The sequence below is a fragment of the Cornus florida genome, unplaced genomic scaffold, assembly GCF_030987335.1.
Source record: "Cornus florida cultivar Cherokee Brave unplaced genomic scaffold, ASM3098733v1 CherokeeBrave_3.0.0_Hap2_Chr01, whole genome shotgun sequence".
Lineage (NCBI taxonomy): Eukaryota > Viridiplantae > Streptophyta > Magnoliopsida > Cornales > Cornaceae > Cornus > Cornus florida.
Genome location: NW_026775571.1, coordinates 18104123 through 18122743, shown reverse-complemented (window position 1 = coordinate 18122743; position 18621 = coordinate 18104123). Strand labels below are relative to the sequence as shown.

General features: G+C 36.4%; 1 protein-coding gene across 2 annotated transcripts in view; it reads left to right on the top strand.

The window, feature by feature from the left end:
- Positions 1-14266, top strand: part of LOC132293285 (uncharacterized) — a 90370-nt gene extending 76104 nt beyond the window's left edge. For both annotated transcript variants that reach the window (XM_059790720.1, XM_059790712.1), the window contains exons 12-16: positions 1929-1979; positions 9843-9901; positions 11489-11533; positions 12722-12796; positions 13946-14266. In XM_059790720.1, the coding sequence (XP_059646703.1) occupies positions 1929-1979; positions 9843-9901; positions 11489-11533; positions 12722-12796; positions 13946-14065 (350 nt within the window). In that variant the 3' untranslated portion in view covers positions 14066-14266. The remainder of the gene's footprint in view (positions 1-1928; positions 1980-9842; positions 9902-11488; positions 11534-12721; positions 12797-13945) is intronic.
- The last annotated feature ends 4355 nt before the right edge of the window (positions 14267-18621 follow it).

Below are 18621 nucleotides of genomic sequence, written 5' to 3'. Positions count from 1 at the left end.
TGGCACATGCTAGACGATGGGGTCCACTTGGAGTCTTGCATAATCAGGGGGTTTGGTCAAATTGCATTAGTTTGGTAAGCCATTAATTATGGTGAATCTGCATCATTTTGGTAAATTGCATTATTAGGGGATTTGGTCAAATTTCATTATTTTGGTAATTGCATTAATTATGGAAAATCTGCATTGTTTTGGTAAATTGCATAATTAGATTAAATTGTATCAATTAAGTTATTTGTCACTTTATTAAGTTAGAGTCAACTTTTGATTACCTCCATTGTAGGGTAATCCAAGGGTCATCTTTTATTATAAAAAGGATACTATGTAACTCTGCATACATAGCAAATGATTGAATAAAATTATCCTTTGAGATTTCTTTGCGAGTGTTTCACAAATTCTGAGGGTGTGAGGCCTTCTCTAGGTGTGATACCTAGGTCTTATTGGAGTGATTCCAATAGGCTTTTCTTTGTTAATTTCAATCCTTCTTTTCTACTAACAACCCCTGAATCTTAGCTTTGTTACTGAATTTCCAGCCCATAACTCTTATTTACTTTCTTCTATTTGAGCCTGTCCTTTGTCCTACATCAGGGGTTCAAGAGGTGACGTCGCTTGCTGCGGTTCTAGGATGTGGGATGAGTTCCTTTCTGATTGTTCATTTGGGTTCGCCTTTGGGTGCTTCGGCTGGGAGGGTGGATGTTTGGGATCCAGTGATTCAGCGGTTCGAGAATAGATTGGTTGGATGGAAAAAGCAATATCTTTTAAAGGGCGGGAAAGTCACTATGATGAAGAGCACCTTGTCTAGTCTCCCAACATACTTCATATCCCTCTATCAAATCCCGTGCACTGTTGCTGACAGACTCGAGAATCTCCAACGGAATTTTCTCTAGGGTGGTCGGGGTGAGGAGTTCAAGTAATCATCTTGTCAGGTGGGAGCATGTTTGCAGGCAGCTTCATATGGGTGCTCTTGGTTTTAGGAGGACGATCCCTGTTAATAGGGCGCTTCTTGGGAAGTGGTTATAGAGATTTGGTACTAAGAGACATCGTTTATGGAGGAGGGCTATAGCGTGTCGTTTTGGGGAGGAGAGAGGGGGATGGTCTTCTAGGCCGGTTAGATCTATTGTTGGTGTGGGAGTGGGGAATTTTGTTTGAAAAGGTTGGGACGAGCTTTCTAAGCATATTAGGTTCAAAGTTCGGGAGGGCATGGATGTCTAGTTCTGGGAGGATTATTGGTATGGGGATTGCCCGTTGTCTCGTTTGTTTCCAAGACTTTTTAGGATTGCTGCGGATAGACATGCTATGGCAGCGGACTGTTATCAGCTTGATATGGAAGGCTTACGTGGGATATGCGTTTTCGGCGTTCTTTTTAGGATTGGGAACTTGATGATGTCCTTAGCCTGTTGAATCTTTTGTACACACAGGATTTGGACGGTAGAGGGTCTGATTCCTTGGTTTGGATGCCTTCTCCTCGGGGGAGGTTGGATGTATGTCCTTTGGGTCCATAGGGTTGTATTTTGGTTTGGTTCCTTGTATATTTCTTGGGATGTGTTCCCTTTTTGAACGCTTTCTAATACATTTTATTTATCAAATTTTTTTTTTTATAGATGCTACAAGATAAACTAGGTAAATTTATATCTTTAGCTTCGTTCATTCCACCCAAGAGAGCAACAAATTGGGCTCTATCAGTTATTCCAACCTCATATGATATAAACAATGACCATATTTAGACGGCATAACCCTCATAATCTTTTTAATTAAATTTATTTGAAGAGGGTGTAGTTCTAATTTTCCTTTATTTATGATTTATTTCTTTGTATGCTTCTTTAATGTCAATGGAAATTTATGCCTGTTTAGACTTGATATAATTGCTAGTCAAGGATAATACTCCTCATATAAAGTTTTATAGCTTGATGCGGCTATAATTTCAAATGCAGGGGTTGAAGGAATTGGAAATGTCCATGCTTTGGAATTGATTACGAAATTTGGTATGTTAAACTCTTAACATGTCTTGTCCCACATTTTCTTTAAACCTAGGCTGTGTTTTGTTGCAACGCCAATAAGATGACTTCTTCTCTTCTTTTTTTTTTTTTTTTTTCTTTTTCTTTTTTTTTTTCCCTTCATTTTCTTGGCTGAAAATTAAGAATGAAGCCCCCAATCCCTTACTTCCATTTAGTTTTCTTACCTGCACCAGTACGCGACATGAAGAAAATAATAGACCTATTATGAAACAGATGCTAAACCTAGACTTCAAGCTTCAACTACTCCTGACCGCTAGTTTTCTCTTTTCGCTGAATTAGTTATTTAACAGAATATCAACAAATACACATGAATTTTTTGAGGGGCAAACCCCTTTATACAAGTAGTCAGCAAGGAAAAAAAAATAGGAACTATGTCGTCAAATCGAGTGTGGGCATTGGAACTTGGTAAGCTGATCAATGATCCTAATTATTGATTAATTATTGGCTAAACACATTGTTCATGATTTGATGAGTTATGAACAAACTACATGCTCTTTTTGAAAATGACTACATGAAGGCCACCTCAGCATTTGAGTGAAATCAAATCAAGCTAATGGTTAGTCTGGCTGTCATAGTTATTAAAAGCCCAAGGCGCACCGAGGTGCTAGAGGTCCCTTGGAGCCTAGGCGCGAGGCGCACGGCGAGACGCGAGCCTGAGTGATGTGAATCGCACAAGTAAAATTTTAAAATAATAATTCTTAGCAAAAATAACACAATTAAACAATGAGCATCCAATAATAAAAACACTAAATTAGTCTAAATATATCACAATTAAACCAATAAAGCAACCAGTAAAATAGAACAATTAAACTAATAAAGCTATTTATTCATAAGAAAGATTCAAAAGGAGCAAAACATAAGCCAATTAACCATATATTATAAATTTATACTTGATGTCTTAAGCAAAAGCTATCATTTGACTCCAAAACAGATTCATCAAAAGATACTCAGTAGCCTACCAAATTTATAAAGTATCATAGTCAATACTTAACTTAGTAGCCTACCAAATCTATAAACCAAGCAACAAAATATTAGTTTTAGTTTTGAGTTTTGACAAGGCCTCCTAAAACCAAAGTTACCAAACAATGTTAAGGGACCTAAATATCATCCTCTTCACCAAACAACATAGTCTCATCATCGTCCCCATCAAAAGATTTGTAACCCTCAGCATCTTCTTCCTCTTCTGTCTCCTCAGAGTTTGCCTCGTCATCATCTATGATTCGTAGTGAAGACGAGCATGAAGGTGTTGTCCTCTTTGTTGCCCTTGGAGCTGATCTTGATCTTAAATTATGACTGGACTCTCCAACCCTGGTAGCTCTAGCAACTGCACCCCATGTCAAAGAGTCATCTTCAAACACCAACTCATTTTCAGCATCTACATCTTCATCCATTACTCCAACCAACCACTCATTGCTATCATCTATATCATTTAAAAGGATGGGATCAATCCTATCACGCATGTCATATCGTCGTTTTAGTGCTCTATTATACTTGATGAAAACCAAATCATTCAATCAACATTGAGTTAGCCGGTTCCTCTTCTTGCTATGAAGCTGCATTAATTCAAATAATTAATAACTAATAAGTATAAGTGTATAACTGTTTATAATCTAATTTTTTATCATTGAATTACTAATACTACAAACTTACATGTTCAAATATACTCCAATATCGTTCACACCCAGATGCGCTACATGTGAGGCTAAGCACTTTAATGGCAAACTTTTGCAAATTAGGAGTTGTAGAACCATATGCGGACCACCAATCGGCTGTTATTTACATATTATTAGTAAAAAATTAACAAAATTCAAATTCAAATATACTAAAGAATGATTAATTGACTTGTTTACCTAGTGCCCTTGACTTTCTTTGTCTAATAGCAATTGATGAGCCAAATAGACCATCAGCTTTCATATATCTACTCAACTCTAAAGAAATTTTATCTTGCACTTCAGTGGTTAGAACCAATCTTTCTATGCATTGATATAAACCACCCATCACCTCTTCATCTTGCTCAATATTTGGATTGCTATAAAAATATTCTGGGTTCAAGAAATGCCCAGCTGCATGCAAAGGGCGACGGAGTTGGATATTCCACCTAGTATCAATGATCTTAAAGATGTCCTTATACTTCTCCTCATTCTCACCAAAAGCTTTAGCTATCGCTTCTTTAGCCCTTTCCATAGCCTCATAAATATATCCCATTGGAGGCCTTCTCTCACCATCAACCAACTTAAGTACACGAACAAGAGGGCTTGCTACTTTGAGAGAGTACACAATGCTTGTCCAAAATGTAAGCATCAACACAATCTGTGCTACATTTTTCCCTTCTATCTCTTTCGCCCATTTACTGGAGATCCATTCTTGTGAAGTGAACATCTTCCTCAAGCAATCCTTTTGATGATGGATGCTTGATAACGTGATAAATGAAGTGGCAAATCGAGTCGTTGCAGGTCTAAGCAACTCTTTATGTCCAATATAATGCCTCATCATGTTTAACAAACCCGAACGGTTATAAATATAACCATTTAACATTATAACTCTCTTTATGGTCATCATTATCTTTGGGATCTTAGCAATGTCCTCCAACATCAAGTCCACACAATGTGCAGCAAAAGGTGACCAATACAAATGTCGGTGCCTTCCCTCCAACATTCTCCCTATTGTAAAGAAAGAAAATATGGATTAATAGAAGGCTAGAAGTAATAAACCTAAAATTTCCACATCAAGTACATATTGAAATTTATACCTGCCACAACATTAGAAGAGGCACTATCAGTGACTACTTGAATCACATTTGATGCTTCAATTTGCTGCACGAACTTGTTAAGCAAGTCAAACATTTTTTCACCGGTCTTTGAATAAAAGGAAGCATCAATAGATTGAATGAACATTGTCCCTTTAGGACAATTCACCAGAAAATTAATCCAACACCTGTGTCTTTTATCCTCCCATCCATTTGCCATAATTGTGCATCCGTATCTTGCCCATTCCTCTCTATGATCCCGCATTAAATTGTCTGTATGCTCCAGTTCTTTCTTGAGGAGGGGAACTCTCACCTCATGATAAGAAGGAGGTTTCATTCCTGGACCATGTTGGCCAATAGCTTCAACAACTGGTGCAAAACTATCATAATTAAGGGCATTGAATGATATCCCAGCATCATACATCCATCTTGCAAACCATTGACATGCTCGGTTTCTAAGTTTTTTCTTGCAAGCATTATCAATTGTTGTTTGCTTACCCTTGTCATTTTTTCTATTTTGCACAACTACTTCCGGAGGAGGGGTAAAGTACAAATCAATAGGACCTTTCTACTTTTGCTTTTTTGATTGAATATTATTGCTTCCAGTTCCACTTGCCACTCTTTTACCCTTAACATCAATAATTGTTACCTCATCCTCATCTTGATCATCCATGTCATCAAAATCAGGCAACAAATTTGTGTGTTCCTTTTCTTCTTTCTTCTTGCTCATATATTCTTTAATCTCTTCTTTCACATGTTCAGGGCACTTTTTACATGCTTGTACGTTTCTATATCTCCCTACAATGTATTGCTTAGCCCTATAAATACCTCCTTTCATAACTTTTTCACAAAAATTACATGTTGTTGCATTCCTATCTTGTGGGTTTTGCAGGTGACAGTAATTCCAACTTGGATCCTTTGACATTTTTTCCTATTTATTTACAATGAGAAATATAATGGAGTCAATGGACCAAGTTAAATTCAGCAAACAAGCATTCAAGCAATTCAGCAATCAGCATTCAGGCACAAACATTCAAAATTTAAACTATGTAGCAAATTCTAGCAAACAGAGCCCATAAAGAAGAAAAAAAAAAAATAGCACATATTTAGTCCATCATAGCACAACAACATTTTTTTTATAAAAAAAAATTGGCATGATCGGCAGCTAGATGAAGGGCATGTATTTAGTCCACAATAGTAGAGCAGCATTTTAGGCTAAAGAGAAGACTCAGAAAGGAGAGGAAAAAAAAAAAAAATACAGAGGCCCTACATGAAGAAAAACAGAGACCCAGAAAAAAAAAATAAAAAAGCCAAATGAGAGAGAGAAGAGGAGAGGAGAAGAGAAGAGGAGGAAAAAAAACAGAGACCCACAAAGAAGGAAATAAAAAAAAAAAAAAATAACAAAAACCGAGAAAGAAGAAAAAATGGAGAACCAGAAAAAATGGAGAGAGAAAAGGAGGGGGGAAAAAAAATAGAGCCGGAAGAAAAAAAAGAAAAACAGAGACCCATAAAGATGGGGAAAAAAAAAAAAACGAGAGAGAAAAAATGGAGAACCAGGGGAAAAAAAAAAAAACAAAAACAAAAACAAAAACCAGATGAGAGAGAGAAGAGGAGGAGGGAAAAAAAAATAATAAAAAAAAAAAAAAAAGAAAAAAAAAAAAAAAAGAAGATGAGAGAGAGAAGAGGGGGGAAAAAAAACTTAAATGAAATTACTACTAACCTGGAAAGTGGTTTCGTTGGAAGGAAGGAGGCAAGACTAGATTCTTCAACTTTTCTTCTCTTCTTTTCTCTGTCGGAAGGAAGGAGGCAAGACCAGTTTCTTCAAGGAATCTCCTATTTAGTCTCTCAAATACAATATATCGTCTTCTTTATTCTTTTGGGTCTCTCAAATACAGCATTCAAGACGAGAAATCCTTGAATGCTGCTTTTATTGCTCTTATTCCTAAGAAGGGTGGAGGCACTAATGTGAAGGATTTTAGACCTATCAACTTGGTGGGTTGTTTGTACAAGCTAATAGCTAAAGTCCTTGCACCGAGGTTGAGAGATGTGTTGGATGGAGTTATTTCAGAATCTCAAAATGCTTTCATTGGTGGTTGGCAGATATTGGATTCAACCCTTGTGTCCAGTGAGTGTGTGGACTCTAGGCTGAGTAGTGTTATTCTGGGTGTTATTTGTAAGCTTGATATTGAGAAAGCTTACGATCATGTGAGTTGGAGTTTTCTGCTTTATATGTTGGAGAGGCTAGGATTTGGGGAGAGATGGAGGAGGTGGATCGAGTTCTACATGTCGTCAGTGAGATTCTCGGTGCTTGTGAATGGGTTTCCGTCCGGTTTCTTTGGCAGTTCTCGGGCGTGGAGACAACGGGATCCTCTTTCTCCTTTTTTGTTCATCATTGTTATGGAGGCTTTTAGCAGATTGATGAGGGCTATGGATTTAGGATTTATTAGGGGCTTCAAAGTGGGCAGAGACTCGAATCATCAGATTGACGTTTCCCATATGTTATTTGCGGATGATACTTTGTGATGCAGATGTGTCCTGGATGAGATATTTGAGATGTGTTTAGGTTTGCTTTCAGGCTGTATCCGGCCTTAAAGTGAATGTGGGAAAGAGTTCCTTAGTTCCGGGGGAGGTGCATAACATTTCCGAGCTTGCAACAGTGCTTAGATGTGGGATCTCCTCTTTCCCAAAGGCTTTGGGTGCTCCGTCGAGAAGGGTGGGGGTTTGGACCCTGTGGTTGAGAGGTTTGAGAAAAGGCTTGCTGGGTTGAAAAAATAGTATCTTTTGAAAGGCGGGAATGTCACCCTTATGAAGAGCACATTGACGAGTCTTCCCACATACTTTCACACTCTTTTTCAGATTCCGGCCACCGTGGTGGAAAGGATTGAAATGCTTCAGCAGAATTTCCTTTAGGGTGGGTTGGGGAATGAGATTCAATACCATCTTGTTCGTTGGGAGCAGGTGTGCAGGCCTATTCAGTTGGGTGGTTTGGGTATTAGGAGGGTGATCCCTTTTAATAAGGCTCTCCTAGGGAAGTGGCTGTGGAGGTTTGGAGGGGAGCGACATTGGTTATGGAGGAGGGTCATATCTTGCCGTTTTGGGGAGGAGAGAGGTGGGTGGTGCTCTCCTGCGGTTGGTGGTGTTGGGGTTTGGAAGTTTATTCGGAAGGGTTGGGATGAATTTTCGAAACACATCAAATTCAAAGTTCGAGATGGCAGGGACACTCGGTTTTTGGGAGGACACTTTCCAAGGCTTTTCAAGATTGCCATGGACAAACATGGTTTGGTAGATGACTGATATCGGCTTGATAGCGGAAGGATTACTTGGGATGTGCGTTTTTGTCCACATTTTCAAGATTGGGAATTGGAAGTTGTTTTTGACTTTCTTAATCTGCTGTATAGACAGACACTGGATGGTGGAGGTACGGATTTCCTTTATTGGGTGCCTTCTACTCAGGGGAGATTCGAGGTTCGGTCCTTGTTTTGTTGCCTTTCGGGTTTCTCAGGGTTGATTTTCCTTGGAAGACAGTGTGGCGCTCGTAGGCTCCCTTAAAATTGGTATTTTTTGTTTGGACTAAAGTTTGGGGCAAGATTCTAACACTTGACAACCTCATAAGGAGAAGGCAAATTACTGTTAATTGGTGCTGCATGTGCAAAAAGGATGGTGAGTCAATGGATCGCCTGCTATTGCATTGCTTGTGGTTCACGATCTTTGGCTTGTTTGATTGGGTTATGCCCCGGACGGCGAGAGGTTTAATGGAATCTTGGAGAGGGTGTGGGGTGAGTCCACATGCTCGCCTTTTTTGGAGGGTAGCACCCCTTCGTGGTTGGTGGTGCATTTGGAAGGAGAGAAATAGCAGATCTTTTGATGGAGAGGAGTCTCCCATTGTTGTTTTAAAATTTTGTATTATTAGTTTCATTTTTTGTTGGGGTATGGGCAGATATTGTACATCTATTGAGGAGATTGTTGACTTTCTGGCCTCTTTGGGTCCTTAGGACCCCTCTTTTGGCTTTGGATTCGGCCTCTGTGTATTCTTGGGACACGTTCCCCTTTTGAACACTTTCTATACTACTAATAAAAAAGAACATAGCCCAAATATCCCTCACCAGGGGTAGTGAAGCAGAAGGTGATTTACAGATTCCCCCTACTTCTTACACATACAACACAAGTTCACCACAACCTGATGTCTCGTTCTGCGGTTGTCGAGAGTGAGATTGCTTCCAAGGGCAGCAGACCATGCATAGAAAGCCACCCTCATAGGGGCTTTCGTCTTCCAAAGAGATCTCCAAGGGAAAGAGGGACCTGGGATATCCATAAGACTTTGATAAAAGGATCGAACCTCAAATTCCCCTCTCAAGGATCCCTCCCACACCATCTCATCCATGCCCACACCCTCCACCACCTGGTTGTAAATCAGGGCTAGGAAATCTGTAGCCTCTATAAGCTCCCAGTCATGTAACTCTCTGTGAAATTGCACATCCCAATTCACCCTTCAATTATCAAGCTGACAACATTCAGCAACTGCAGCATGTTTGTTCACAGAAATTCTGAAAAACTAGGAAATCTACGAGATAACAAAAAGTTCCCACACCATCGGTCCTCCCAAAATCTGACATGCCTCCCGCTCCTGACTCTAATTCATATATATAAAATTCAAATAGATTTTGATTTGTTATTGGGTTGACATATTAAAACTAATGTTTAAATAGATTAATGACTGCAGGTTTAAACACTAAAATATAAATAGTTTAATGGTCAACAGTCAATATTTCCACCCATTGGGTCGGTTCAAGCTTTGTCCCCCTTACTTATGCATATCCCCCTTACTTATGCATATCTTATGACAAAAACAGTAAAAATTTCCAAATAATTCTTTTCTATTTTTATGTACAGACTAAGTGTGAAGTCTTGGAAGTGAAAAGATTCAGAAATTTAAATTTTTTTACTTAAAGTGTGGATGCATTAAATACTTTCGGAAAATGTTTCGGAGAGACAGGATTACCACTTTTTTGTACTTATTTTTCCTTACTATTCCAGAGTGTAATTGTTAATATGCTAACTTAGTAATCTAATCCTCTATTGGATAGGTACGTTGGAGAACTTGTTACAACATGTTGATCAAGTTGAAGAGGAACGTATCAGAAAGGTCACTTACTTACAATTTACAATGTGTGTTGCATATTCTGATATATCCACCTCTTATTTTATTGGTAACCTACCTAATTTAAGACACAAGTGGAGCTCATTTACTCAAATCCGCTTTAGTTAATATATACAGTGTGTAAGTCCTGGTAATGGAATTAAAGTTAGTTTGTAAGACATGAATGGTCAGATATGAGATTGATTTGAGTGCCGTCAGTGGTCCTTATGGATCTGATCCAAGTTGAATTTGGATATGGATCCAGATTGATGCGCATTTAACTACCAATATGATTGTTTTTATGCCCTAGTCTGAAGCCAACAGAGCTGCGTAACATGTGTCTCATTCCAATTGAAATTGCTTGCATCTTTGTTAACAGATATATTATTACAAACTTGGCCCCTGTTTGGTTTTTGAGAAAAGCAAAAATGAACTTAGGAAAGGAAAAGAAAAGAGAAAGATGCATTAATGTAACTCAATCATATACTATCTGGTTACTGTGGCCTAAAAAATGTATTCTGTTTTTCTGTATTTCTTTTTGTAAAGTGTACTAATTTAAGCTGACGTATGGTGGAATATAATTAGTACTAGTAATTCTAGTAGATACAGAGCAAATAAACTTGGACAGAATAGATGTTTACCAACTAGAGAAATGACATTTCATGCGACGCCGACCAATCTTGAAACAACACGTGCTTGTATGTTCTATAAAAAGAATTTCCTATAAAAGAACACATGCTTTAGGTCAGACCTGGCGTGATAGTCAAGTGCTCATCCACCCCCTGCAATGGCCCGGTTTCGAGTCCTAGAATCAGCCTTTCTAAGAAATAGGGGAAGGCTGCCTACCATCTGCCTCTCTTAGACTCACTAAATGCTGGAACCTTGTGCACTAGATACAACCTTTTAGTCAAAGTTTTCAGACAATTACTTTTAGCTTGAAGGTATAGAATTTTTAAAGCACTAGAGATATAATATAATTACAAATTGGAAATATATGTCAAGTAATCCTACTTTATTTAAGTTACATATTATTCCACTGAAAATTAATGAAGTGATGGGATTTTCTGTAGAGAAATTATTATAAGTCCATAAATAGAATATTGTACATAAAGTATTAATGGATAATTACTTTTAGCTTGAAGGTATAAATTTTTTAAAGCACTAGAGATATAATATAATTACAAATTAGAAATATATGTCAAGTAATCCTACTTTATTTAAGTTACATACTATTCCACTAAAAATTAATGAAGTGATGAGATTTTCTGTAGAGAAATTATTATTAGTCCATAAAGTATTAGTGGATAAGGTTAAATTGCAACTAACCATTTATTTCCATCTCTTAGACATTGAATTTTCATAAATGTCTGTGGAACCATTATTTTCTTTGTAAACATTGAATTTCAGATATATAATTATTTCTTTTGCTTTTTCTTACCATCTTCAGGCCTTTACTTAAGAATCTTGGGTTCCTGTGGCTTCTTGTTTATTTTTATTTTTAATTTTTCTTAATGGGCATTTACTTTATTATTTTCTATTATTAAAAAATACAGTAAATTGATGATATGTTTCACAACGGCTTCTTAATTGTAGGCCTTGATATCAAATGCTGAACGGGCTCTCCTAAGCAAGAACTTGGTAATCTTGTCCACTTCACTGTTGTTTGATTTTGTAGATTTGTTTTACAGGAACAATGGATTTTCTGCATGCTGAAACATTGTCCTCTTCATCAACTTCCAAATTTCATTTTTAGATTTGAATAGCATAATGCAGGGACATCTTTTACTGCGCCTAGAGAGAGGAAGCAAAGCATTCTGGAGCTACTTCTCTATAGATGTTGCTTAGAATGACTACACTATGAGAATTATTGAGCAGAACCATAAGGATCTATCAATAGTTTAATTCTCTGATTTTAATTTGTTTATTTATTTATTTTGCTGTTATTGTTGGTTATAGCCTATATGGGAACCTTACCTCACATTGTGTAATCCTGATGGAGCAATACGTGATGGACCACACTTTTCTTCCACGTTTAGCACACATCTAGATGGCGAGCATATGGGTTTATTGAAGAAGAAAATTGTCCTATTAGAGGATCTTTTACATGCACAACACTTGTGCATGGAGGCATGCATGTATCAATGTACATTTGTTGGCAGTTGAGCTAACGTTAATACTTTAGGCTCTAAAGTTCCTTGCGGTCATGTTCTTTATCTTTGGTGATACCATGTTGGTGGTCATGTTCTTTATCTTGCTAATAAAAAGTTACTGCAGTTAAGTCACCCCATTTTTTGATTTTCTGGTAGAAGGCCACCTCACCTCTAGATTTTGGTCCCTCAGAGTGGTTTCTCAATGGATTGATATTATATATATCTACTATATTATTACTACCATTTTTATTGTGGGTCAAGAGGCTATGAGGGGTTACACACCCGGAGGCTGCAGGGAAGGCCTTGCCCTTCCCAACACAGATGGAGGTAGGATCCAAAAATTTTGTAGGAATACCGAGACTATCAATAAGTTAGTTGGGTCCTTTTTATAACCTTTTTGTACATGGACAACTTTGAAGACCTAACAAAAAGATATTTAGTAAAATAAATCATGGATAAAGATAGTATGGAATAACCAAAAAAAAAGTATTTGAAATTTGAAAATTTTAATTTTTAAGTTGGGATAGAGAAGCTAAAATTTGGATTTAAAATTTATAAGTAGTCTAGTTAAATATGTGTTGACCTCAAACTCAATATACAAGACTTCCTTTCAATCAGGTAGTCTTAGTGCATAACATATTTGTTGTCTTGATATATTTGCTTCACATTATGACAGGCACTGCTACGATCTGATCTTCCATCGTACATGGTTCCATTTTCCATTGATGATCTCATCTTCAAGAAACCAGAGGTTTGTGCCACTTGGTATACTTAGACTGCCTGGTTTTTGCTAATAATTGCAAATATCAGTGTTGCAATTATGGTCTAATTTAATTATGTCCTTTTGTGGACATGGTTTCACGCAAATCGTTAAATTTTTATTCAATTCTGTATGCAAGCTCAAGTACTTCCCAAGATTATATTCTAAAATCACATAGCTTCGGTAATTTTGATCCTTCGAGTTAATCCATATAAAATTTATGATAAGCCAACTTTGTATAGTTAGAGAACAGCAAAACAACCCATTGTGTAAACACTCTTATGGACACCCAGACATGTTTCCAATCTTTAAATCATCAATATGTTCAGCATTGCTTCCGTCGTCATTGTCCTGGGCATTTCTTTTCTTCTTTTTACTAGCTGGTACCAAGACTTTGTGCTGCTTTTTTTTTTCACCTTTTGACCCATTTTTTATATAGGTTTATTAGCTTCAAAGCTTCATTTCACTGTTAACATGTTTCCCTTGTTGGCCCTCCCAATTCTTTTGGAATGCAAATAACTAATAGGGCTTTAGAAAGTGTCTTGAAGAAGTCAGAGAGCCTTCTTCTTTTTGGGTACTGAGCAGTAATTAAGCTTTGGAATTTATATGATCACTTAGTAAAGTGGCTAAGACCGTAAAGGTGGTGTTAATGTTGTTTGGGGATTCTGAAGTATGTCTAGAGAAGATTAGAGGTCATTATTGGGTGTATTATAAAAGGGCAGCCCTTTTTCTCTGCGGTACAAAATATTTGATCAATATATTTCAGTATTTTATCAGAACATTAAGATTTCTCTTTAGAACTCTGGGCTCCAACAGTGATTGGAGTGGCTCTAGTCGTTCTTATTGTTGTGAGAAGACTGGTTCTCTGTTTGCTGCATTATGCGACTTTAAATTGCAACGAGTGTTCCAGTTGACAGCTAAAATGTTTCTATATATCATATTGTATTGGATTATATTATCTAGTAGATGGTCTGGAGTTTGTCTCTGCAGTCTTGCTTCTGACTCACTAAACATAATTGATGCTATCGCTGACATTTGTTTTACAAGAGTTATTGAGCTTGGTGATGAAACAGCATATTTCCGTATTTCTTTTATTAAAATGACAGCTAAAATGCTAAGATTTGTTTGTATAAAACACAGGACAACGGGGAGAAATTCACAAGCCTCTTGACAGCAATGAGTGCTTATGCAGAAGGATCTTCAGCAGATCCAACTATCAGAAGAGCTCTCTCTCTGTGGAAGACGCTTGAGAAGCCATAATTTTGGTGTATTTTTGTTGCCCGGTCTGATGGAAATCAAGAATGCCGGTTGCGTAAAGTTCATTTTGTTAAATTTTTTGGTGTGAGAACGAATAATATAGCTGTAAAACTGGGAACCTTTCAATTTTTAATTCAACGATATCTTGTAGTCCATCTTTCAATGGTATGCAAGGTCTGGCCATTTTTTTTTTTTTTTTTTTTTCCTCTCCAAGGGTTAGGTTTCTGCCATTGAAATCAATGGAAAAGATAAGCAAGTGTTTACACTCTGTAAATAGGATGTGTAGTATGGGAATTGTGGAAAACAAAGTACTAGTCAAGAGACTCATACATGGGCTTTTGGGACTAGAATGAAATGTAATTGGCTTTTGTCTCTTACATGCACATAATTCATTGGAAAAGGATAAATTTATCCCATCTATATTTGTTACCTCTTACTAATGTGATAATCATTGATTGAAACACTTTAAAGAGGAGGGTGCGTATTTCTTATTGAGAGTCCTCGGATTCTATCTATTGGAATTAAAAAATAAAAATAATAAATAATAAAATAATAATAAAAAATTTGATCGATCAATCGAGCACTGTAGCATTTACCTATTTCGTTTTTGTATTCATAATGATCAAATATATCACATTAAATTATGAAACACATGCAATGTAAGAGAGTACAATTTCAAAGTAGTTGATCGATCACAAAGCTAGCCAAGAATAAGGAGGAATCATCATAAAATCAAGTAGAATTATAAGAGATATATATGGAGCTGTATCAAATAAGAAGAACAAATCAAAACAATAAAAATAATAATTATTAAAATTGAACTTGAGAAGTCAATGCTGTGGAACACATTCGAGCTTTTCCACTCCAAAGATTTGCATCTCCGATCTAATTGTTCTGTGTCGCAGGCATGGTGCACCCCCACATGGTGGGTTTGGAGTGGGGTTGGAGCGTGTAGTGATGTTGTTTTGTGCCCTTAACAACATTCGCAAAACATCGCTCTTCCCTCGTGATTCTCTCAGGATTACCCCTCAGACTGTGCAATTTGTCTGGATGTAATGTTCTTTGAAATGTGAGGACAGATAAAATATCCACCGAGAAGAGTATTATGTTTACATTCGACTTTTGATCACCTTTTCTTGATCTCTCTATTTTTTTTCCCCTGCATCTATATGGTCAGTTTTTCCTTCGCAATAATTTGTAATTCATTAGGCATTTTCGAAGGACTCTTGGATTTTTGAATTTGTACACTTGCGCAATTTGAAACTCTGTTTTCAATAATATGGCAGGTTAAATGATATGAAATGGATAAGTTTTGGATGAAATGAGATAGAATAAATTAGTGTGGGATTAAGGCAGCGATGGATGAAGATGATGAGAGAGGCTGTTACTTCCATCAAAGCACAATGGACTAATATTTGTTATATGCTATACACAAATGCAGGTCATGGGTGCATCTTGATTCTTAACATAATATTTCCATCAGAGGTACATATACATTCAACCACGAAGTACGTATTCGATCATCTTATCTAAGTAGTTTTCAAATGGCTTTGATTTTTGTAGGGGGAAGATGGAGGTTGGGGACTAACCCAGCCCAACCCGATTTCAGCCCAGAAATTTTAGAATTTGGGCTTTTAAATTTACAAATTGGGTTTAAATCGGTTTGGTTTTATCAAAACCCAAGTTTGTTTGGATTGGGGTGGGTTCAATCTGGACCTAACCCAAAACCCCAAATTAAACAATTCTACAATCCAACCCTAACTTGTCATGCTTCTCAAATGAAAGTTTGAAGGCCTGTTTATTTTTAAATTTTCAAATCAGATCTCAATACCACAATATATATGTATATATATATATATATATATTATACTGTAATATTGTAATCAGAATGACTTTTGCTTAATTGAGTTTTCAAAATTTGTGAACCAAACAAATTTTTGTAACTTTTTTTAATTTTCAGTTGAATTAAATTAATTAATCGAGCCCTCAAACATTGCTGTTGTTTTGTGGAAGCCATTTTTCAATTATTCCAGTTATTTTTAGGAAAAATAAGTAAAAAAAGGAAACAAATTCTTGTTAATTGACTGGAAAAATAAAAAGACAAATCAGAAAATCTTGCTATTAAAAAATAAATAAATAAATAAATAAATAAATAAATAGATAAACATTCGTTTCCTTTAACTTTGGACTGTAGCTAAATATGGTACAGTAAACAAAGCTGCCTGATAGTATAATTAATATTTTTTTATATATAAAACAAAGTAAGTTTAAAAATTCGGCATAAAAAATGCAAGTCACAAAAACAAGCATATATATATATATGTATATGGATATAATATGAATGTTAGTGAAAATTCGTGAAATACTTATATATAATTTATTTAATATATTACAATGATTATTCGTTTTAAAGTATTGTTTTTTATTCTAATGATATTCCAATATCAAATGAAATTAACAGGGTTTCAAAAATAATATAAAAAATTTATAAAGTTGCATATTATTGTATTGATATTTTTTTAATTACCCAAAAGAAACAATTCTTGCATTCTTTCAATTGTAATAAACAGAAAAATGGTATGCTTATGGATGTTCACATTTGCTTATGGACAAGTATTAATGATTTTTTTTAAAAAAAATTTGATTTTTACAAACATGGAAAAAGGAAAATGTAATTTGTATATTTGTAAAAAAAAGTAAATAAATAAAAATAAAATAAAATAAAAAAATTGACCTGTGAAACCCGTCCGGTCCGTCTAAATATTTGGGTTCGGATCCAGATTTTGCAAACTTTGGGCTGGCCTAACCCAACCCGATTTTGGGTTGAGGTTGGGTTGGCCTAACCCAACCCGATTTTGGATTGAGGTTGGGTTGGGACCGGGTTGGGTTGGGTTGGGCCTGCCTAACTTGCAGCCCTACTATATAGAGGATCATAGCACCTCGTTTAGTACCACACTCAGATATATTTGCATAAGGTTTGGAGCTACAATGGCCTATGGTGGTGAAAACATAATGCTGCTTACATATATGTTGGAATAAATATGGAAAGAAGCTGAAAGATTTTGACGACCCCTCTCTATCTTTCTGATTTCTCCACAATGATATCTTTGTCTCTGACACACGGGTCTCTCTTTTCCACTTTCACGGTTCTCTCTTTTCCACTTTCATGTCTTTTTTTTCAATATATATTTTGATTTCAGTATATTGTATCAGTTTTGGAGATTTGATTAGATAAAAATAAATAAAAACATGAATAAGAGAGAGAAAGAATGAAGGAAGTAGCAGAACGAAGATACCACTAGGAGTGGCAATTTTTATCGCCCCACCGGGTCCCCAGCCCATCCTGCCCCATTAATAATGGATAAGGGAACAACTTTTATACCGTTGGAGCGGGTATGAATACAAAATTTGCACCCGTCACGGGTAAGAGTTCTTATACATATCCGCCGAGGCCCAGCCCGCCTGCTTGCCTGCCCCGCCCCACCTCGCTCCGCTCCGCTAAGCATGTAACTATATATATATATATATATATATATATATATATATATATCTATAGTCTGTAATGACCCGGTCATTTTCATTCCTTTTCTTTTCTCAGATTTTCATGGATATTTTTTTTCCGTTGATCTTTTCCTTTTTAAATTCGGTTTCTCACCACTTAATGTCATCTTGAGTGCTCGGGGATGGTTTCCGAGACATTTTTCCTTGGAATGACGACTTTCTTTAAGGACCGAGTCATTTTCACTTTTGTGACACTATTCACTTTTCGTCTTTTTCTCGGTTGTCACTTTGTTGGCATAACCTCACTTTTCGTATTCGGATTTGATTCCGGTTTTACATGAATCCACGATATTAAATTCCATACTATGTGTATTTTCACTTTTGTAGAAAAGCATGCTAAGTGCTTACTTTTATTGTAAAGAGTATAGACGCATAACCTTTTTGTAATTTTTCTAACTTTTGGGGTTTTTGTATAATTACTGTAAAGTAATTATTTTTCGTCTTAGGGACCATTTTACAATTTAATTTGGAAGATATTTTCAACAAGGACCTTTTTGTAATTTTCCTAACTTTTGGGGTTTTTGTATAATTACTGTAAAGTAATTATTTTTCGTCTTAGGGACCATTTTACAATTTAATTTGGAAGATATTTTTAACAAGGACCTTTTTGCAATTTTTGGAAAGTGTGACAAGTGTCACATTCTCATGGAGCCACTTGTTAGCATTGGGATGGAGGGACTTGGAGGCATCATCTTGTGACATTTGGAGGATGGAGATTCACCCACTTGTTGGTCTAGGATTGGTGCACTTGTTGGCTTGGATGGTTGACAAGTGTAGGATTGAGATTAAGCCTAGGATGGAGCCTTGGATTTGTGACAAGGGTAGGCTCACAATTTAGTCTTGCAAATTACTTTTGGGCCACTTTGGGATTGTGGTTTTAAAGAAGGGTTTTTGTACAATTGACCATAGATGTGTGTGTTGACCATGGTGTAAGAGCACATAGTGAGTAGAGGATTTCTATTTCCTCCACTCACACATTTTCTCATTATTTTATTCAT